Source organism: Megalobrama amblycephala, linkage group LG18 (genome assembly GCF_018812025.1).
Source record: "Megalobrama amblycephala isolate DHTTF-2021 linkage group LG18, ASM1881202v1, whole genome shotgun sequence".
Lineage (NCBI taxonomy): Eukaryota > Metazoa > Chordata > Actinopteri > Cypriniformes > Xenocyprididae > Megalobrama > Megalobrama amblycephala.
Window position 1 is genome coordinate 22,942,599 of NC_063061.1, and position 6,987 is coordinate 22,949,585.

The following is a 6,987-nucleotide window of genomic DNA, read 5'->3' on the forward strand; positions in this document are numbered from 1 at the left end:
TTCCGGAAGCCAAAAACCCGGAAGTGTGAAAAAGGTCTATAAACTGCTAGCACGTACAAAGTGGGGTCCTAGAAATGCTGTCCTGAAAATGCAGACTTCTGTACTGCAGGATGACCGCCTCAAGCACTAACGTATACAGCAATGTTTTTGTGTTTTGAAAAATAACCTCTACTCACACTGTTTTACCTTTGTTTACCTTAAAGCCTGAAGTCGTGTGATTAATCCGCAAGCACGTACAATAAATAATTAGAATGATATTTATCGCGTTTAAATGTACGGAAGTAAACAGGCGGGGCTTTTTATCCGTCCTTAGTTGTGTTGGAAAGTCCGAGTCGTTATTCTGCGAATCGATTCTTTTGTGTAGTTCGTGTATATTTCATCTGAACTGTTCAGACCGATTTTGTGAATTATTTCAAATGATTCTTTGAAAAATATTCAACTCAAAAGAACGATTTGTTCACGTTAGTTTAAACCAACGAGTCATTCTCTCATACTGTGCGTAACGTAACGGGTTAGAATCGACTTTGAAGCTAAAATGAAGGACCGTCTTGGCGATTTAACAGCCGTAAGACTTCAATCATTTCCTTAATTCATGTTAATTATATTTAAAATATTAATGATAATAATTTACGTTTTATACTTTCACTCTCGTATACAGCTTGATGACATATATTTGCATTGGTGCCTTATGATTAGCCAGTATTGACTTTTAGGCTATCATGTTTTCTGTTAAAACAAAGTTTGGATACGCTAAAAATATTTTGTCTCAGTGACTTATTTTTATTTGTTTTGTAAGCAGCGCTGCAATGACATCACCATTACTCCTGTGGAGTCCAATGCTTTCCTAGAGGAATTCCTTCCTAAGGTTTGTATCATAGTGCTCTTGTGTTTGGTTTGAACATCTACAGCTGCTATAGGTGTAGAACTATAAGAACTGTTGAACTCTCTCTTTACATTATACCCGAAAACATGAAGAACCATTTTAGTCATTCTGACGTGTACAGGTTGATGAGGTTCAAAAACTTATCGAGAGAATTTCCCTCTGTGTTGGAGAAGTGAAGCTTAGGCATACTACCATTTTGACACAAATCAACCCACCTACATGTGAGTACATTGCACATTGTTTTTTATGTCCTTCCAAATTGCATTTAGCTCCTTGGTGTCTGAAAGGGTATAGGGTTCCCACAGTTACAGAAAACCTGGAAAAATTAGGAAATTTAAAAATGATGATTTCCAGGCCATGAAATGTTACACTCAGATCAAAAATATTAAATATAATAATATAATATATTAATTATTAATACATAAAATTTTATATATATATATATATATATATATATATATATATATATATATATATATATACAGGTTTTTCATTTATATATATATATATATATATATATATATATATATATATATATATATATATATATATATATATATAAATGAATGAATGAGGTATATATATATATAATTTTATTTATTTATGAAACACATCCATTAATCAGGAATTTCATTGTTCAAAAGGCATGGGAAGCCTGAATATTTACTACAGTATTAAACAAAAGTGTTTTGTGCAGTCATTTCACTTTTGCTCTGTGTTCATATCTACAACGTTTTTTGTGTCTAATCTTATTAACAGATGCAAGAGATGAACTTGAGCAGTTTAACAATGACATCAAGCAGACAGCAGATTTAATCCGGGTTAAATTAAAAGGTAACTGAATTGATTTTTTTGTTTTTTGCTGCAGAATTCATGTAATCAGGCATGTACGGGCTATCAGGAAAAAGGAGCGAAGTGAGAGAGGCATCCCTTACATATGTTTCATTTTAATTCATTTTTAATTTGTCAAATGTTAATTCAAGAGCCTGATGAAAGATCAATATCAGTGTCTTTCATAAATTGGGTGTAATTTTTTTCCTCACAAATGTTAATAGCATTAAATTTACTTTATGGTATCCTAGCTTCAAATCGGTGCTTACTGTCAAATGTGACAAATAAGGAAATATTTATTTAGCGGTATATTCAGTAATATTTATTATTATTTGCTTTCATCCTGTTTTATTTATTAATTTATTTACTCCAATTTAAGGCCCTAACCCCAGAAAAACCTATTCATAGTAGAAATCGAGGGCCGGGTGGGCTGAATTTGTCCAGGAGCAAATTTTGCCCCAGACCAGCCCTGATGATTTTAAGGCATAGCCTAATTTGACTTTCAAATAATGCAGCTTGCTTGTGCCAGTTTGTATTGGACAGTTTGGACAAATTCATTTCCTCTTCTTTATTTTTTACTAGGAAATGTTTAAGCTATATTCCCTTTATCTTCTCCAATAAAAATTCTGCTAATCCTGGCTTTATATCTCTCTGAAAGAAAGCATTTATCTCTATTGTCTCTGGTGCAATGTCATCCTTGGTACAATGCCTTGAACAATACACTGAAGATTGTAATATTTTTGTCTCTAAATATTTTGTTTCACATTAAAAAACCTTTTAGATTTAGAAGGAAAATTTTCAGAGTATGAAAATGCAAACCCCAGCTCAGTCTACTGCCGCATCCAAAGTACTCAGGTGAGATGTCAACCTCTACTGTATTATAAATACAGTATTGTTCTTTAGATGTTTGTTTTATTAATTTTTTCCCATTTATGTTGTTAATCTATAGCACACAGTACTTTCACTGAGGTTTGCAGAAATAATGAGTATGTACAACCAAGAACTGTTATCTTTCCGGACAAGGAGTAAAGAGCAGATACAAAGACAGCTGGAGATCAGTGAGTGAACATGTATTAACAACTCAAGTTTAAATGTCTTTGGTGACAACAGCCCATTGCTATTCGTACATTTCTGCTCTAGTTGTACAGTAGTATGTAGCCTTGTAGCCTTGAAATTTAATCAATTTAAATTTTGTAACAATATTTATTTTTATTACATCTCTAGTAAAAATGCTTTAAAAAAAAAAAAAAAAAAAAATCCTAATGAATATGTAGTGTTCTTAGAGGGTTAGTTCACCCAAAAAATGAAAATAATGTCATTTATTACTCACTCTCATGTCGTTCTACACCCGTAAGACCTTCGCTCATCTTCAGAACACGAATTAAGATATTTTTGATGAAATCCGATGGCTCAGTGAGACTCTATTGCCAGCAATGTCACTGCACCTCTCAAGATCCAGAAAGGTACTAAAGACATATTTAAAACCGTTCATGTGAAGACAGTGGTTTTACCTTAATATTATAAAGCGACAAGAATACTTTTTGTGTGCCAAAAAAACAAAATAAAGACTTTTCAACAATATCTAATCATGGCCGATTTCAAAACACTGCTTTAGAGCTTTACAAATCGAATCAGTGGTTCAGAGCGCCAAAGTCACATGATTTCAGCAGTTTAGCGGTTTGAGACGCGATCTGAATCAGTGATTTGTAACAAAAGATTCGTAATGCTCCGAAGCAGTGTTTTGAAATCGGCCATCACTAGATATTGTTGAAAAGTCATCATTTTTTTAGCGCACAAAAAGTATTCTCGTCACTTTATAATATTAAGGTAGAATCACTGTACTCACATGAACTGTTTTAAATATGTTTTTAGTACCTTTATGGGTCTTGAGAGGTGCAGTGACATTGCTGGATATGGAGGCCTCACTGAGCCATTGGATTTCTTCAAAAATATCTTAATTTGTGTTCCGAAGATGAATGAAGGTCTTATGGGTGTGGAATGGCATGAGGGTGAGTAATAAATGACATTATTTTCATTTTTGGGTGAACTAACCCTTTAATGTAATTTAGAATCAATCATAAATGTAATAAGTTCACAAGTTTGGAGTCTATAATTATTAAATAAAGAAATTCATTCTTTTTTCAGCAAGGATACATTAAATTGATCTAAAGACATATAATGTTTCAAGAGATTTCTGTTTTGAAATACACGTTGTTCTTTTGATCTTTTTATTTAACAAAGAATCCTTTAAAAAGTTTCATGGTTTCCACAAAAATATTAAGCAGCACAACTGGCTTCAACATTGAGAATATTAAGTGTTAATATACCAAATCAGCATATTAGAACACGATTTCTGAAGGATCATGTGATACGGAAGGCTGGAGTAATGATGCTGAAATTTCAGCTTTGCCATCACAGGAATAATTTACAATTTAAAATGTATTAAATTAGAAAACAGTTATTTTAAATTTGTAAAATTATTTTTTTTATCAAAAATATTTCTGATCCCAAACTTTTAAATGGTAGTGTATATAGAAATCAAACTTTTTTTTTTTTTTTCCTCAAGGTGGCAGAGTCATCACTGGGGAGGAGACAGAGGTTTTGCTGCAAAGTAACAACCATGCTGTTTTTACCTCAAATGTAAGTTTTTCAGCGTTAACAGTCAGCTGAATGCACTTTTTCACATAAACTTCCTCAAATGTTAAGGTAACTCTTTGTATGTATAGATCAACTCTGGCTCCTGCATCACGGGGCAAACACTGAACGAGATTGAGTCACGGCATAAGGACATTCTCTGTCTGGAGGCCAGCATTCGAGAGCTGCAAAACATGTTTATGGATATAGCTGTGTTAGTCAACAGTCAGGTACTGTCAGCTTGCTAGAGAGTTCAATAAATGATCTGAAAAAATAGTGCAACAATAACTTAATACGCAGTTACAAATGAAATTTTCAGTGCTTTATTTAATAAAAATAGCTGATTTACACGTATGCTTCATTGAAGTTATCAAATAACATTTAATTATTAGAATAATGTACATGAAACTGTCTTGGGATTATTTAAAGGTTTTTTTGTTTTTTGTTTTTTTTACTTTTTTATAGGGTGAAATGGCAAACAACATAGCAAAGACTGTGTTGAAAGCTGAAAATTATGTAGATCAAGGGAAAAAGAACATCGAACAAGCTCGTGATTACAAGACATCCTGGCATATCCTGCCTTCATTCATGCGTAGAGCGAAACCAAAGACCAACGAGGGCTCTTGAACCAATCTTGAACTTTGAACATATGCTACTTGAAGGTGCTTTTGTGTTCTATGAAAATGAGGGATTCATGCACCTTGCCTTTACTAGAAAAAATCCTACTTGTCGCAGATTGTTGCACGGCCTGAATGTTTTGCTGATCAGATCCTTTTGATTTGTCTGTTGGATTTTCTCAGCCCATTTACAAGCAAACGGTACTCATTTGTTTCTGCTTACATGGTTAATGATTAAGCTTGCTCTCAGATAGCACTAGCAGGTATTTTCTGATGCAATATGACCGAGTCTCAATAGGTATGTTTACATGCACTAATTTTGATTTCAAGTTTTTTTTTTTTTTTTTAAATGGTCAGTACCTGTTGATTAATTTATTTCAGGCCTACACCATCCTCTTTCAATCTAATTGAAATTTCATTAGGATCGAGCTCAATCGAATTGATTGAGGTGTTTACTTAAAGGTTTTTCATTCCCATTGAGTCATCAATCTGACCATAAACAAATTATTTAGGTGCATGTAAATATAGCTAATGTAAAAGCTCGGTTAGAGTCTTGTACATTTAACTTTTGTTTCTTGTGTTTACTTTTATTAGTATGTGTAGTAGTTGTTGAATATTGCTTTGGTTTTGCTTTTCGGTTCACCCAAAAATGAAAATTCTGTCATCATTTACTCACCCTAATGTCATTCCAAACCTGTATGACCTACTTTCTTCTGTGGAACAAATTAAACAGCACTGATAATCATTGTAAGGCAAAAACATTCTTTAAAATATCTTATTCCGCAGAAGAAATAAAGCCATAAAGGATTTATAAAGACAGTTTTTCTCAATTGCTTTGGCTCAGTTCTCAAGTTACTTTTTTATTCATATTTGAATGTATCATTGATGTGTTTTAGCATGTGTTTTGTTTATTTGCACAAAAACTAACTGTGCATGGCCTGTTAATCAAAACTGATGAGTTGATTCTCAGTGAAATTGTCAAACTTCTAAACATTCTTTCATCATGTCAGCCATCACATGCAAAACGATCCATTCAGTTATCAAAATCTATCAGACATGCATGTATATTCCATAAATATCTGAAATGGAATGTTTGTAATATCTGCTAAATTGGCAAATGACCTGCCATTAATGAAATGGGAATCACAATCTTACCTATCAACCAATCAAGTATGGAAGCATATATATGAAGTTTGCACATTCTCTACCATTTTCGAACATGGAGGAACATCATAATTCTGTAACTAGGTTTTGAAGCATGAATTAAAAGTTTTGGACAGTCATGCTCAAGTTAGTTCTGATGTTCCAGCAAACAGTTGTGACAATTGCAGAAAATATTGAGACTGTTTTGAAAAAAAAAAAGTGCCAAAGCTATTGCGAAAAACTGTAAATATAATATCAGACCACGATACATTGGAAAGCAGATAAAATAAAATGGCTTATCTTACAGCATCTAATCTCAGAATATATTCATTCTATGTTCACAATATATGAAAAAAAGTTTGTTCAATATATTCTCATTATTACAGTTTTTTCAACTGCTTACCCACAAAATCCTTACTTGTCACACAATTTCTGAAACCTGACACTCATACAGCAGAACCACACACCAGTTCTGCAAAACCATACACTAATTCTCTGCCTTCGACTCAGTTTTCAATTTCATAAAACACTTTTGCAAAACACAACACAGTTCTCTATGTAACACAAAAAAATCTAACAGGAAGTATCTTGATTTCCCTTTTCAAAAACAACAATTGTTTCTGTCCAACTACACATGGTTGATGTATTTATTTTCTTTCGTACTGTCAGTGTGTAATACTGTATTCACAACCACAAATGCTTACAGTAAAAAAAAAAAAAAAAAGTTTGGTATCAATCTTGCTTTCGCATTTACCATGAATTTTTCACAATTACTTTTAATCTTGTACAGAAATGTACATAGGAGCACATGAAAGAAGAGCTTTAGGTTTGAATAACTGTGTGTATAATATATCCAAAAATAGAATATTATGGCAAAGG

General features: G+C 32.7%; 1 protein-coding gene across 2 annotated transcripts; it reads left to right on the forward strand.

The window, feature by feature from the left end:
* The first annotated feature begins 18 nt into the window (after positions 1–18).
* Positions 19–6,417, forward strand: stx2a (syntaxin 2a). 2 transcript variants are annotated; one of them, XM_048165363.1, is made up of 9 exons: positions 19–131; positions 800–865; positions 1,005–1,104; positions 1,643–1,717; positions 2,496–2,569; positions 2,664–2,772; positions 4,281–4,354; positions 4,441–4,578; positions 4,814–6,417. In XM_048165363.1, exons 1-9 carry the CDS (start codon positions 111–113, stop codon positions 4,973–4,975), a joined length of 819 nt encoding a protein of 272 aa, XP_048021320.1. In that variant the 5' UTR covers positions 19–110; the 3' UTR covers positions 4,976–6,417. The 2 variants fall into 2 exon arrangements, with proteins under 2 accessions (XP_048021320.1, XP_048021319.1); XM_048165362.1 differs by lacking the exon at positions 19–131 and adding an exon at positions 196–565.
* The last annotated feature ends 570 nt before the right edge of the window (positions 6,418–6,987 follow it).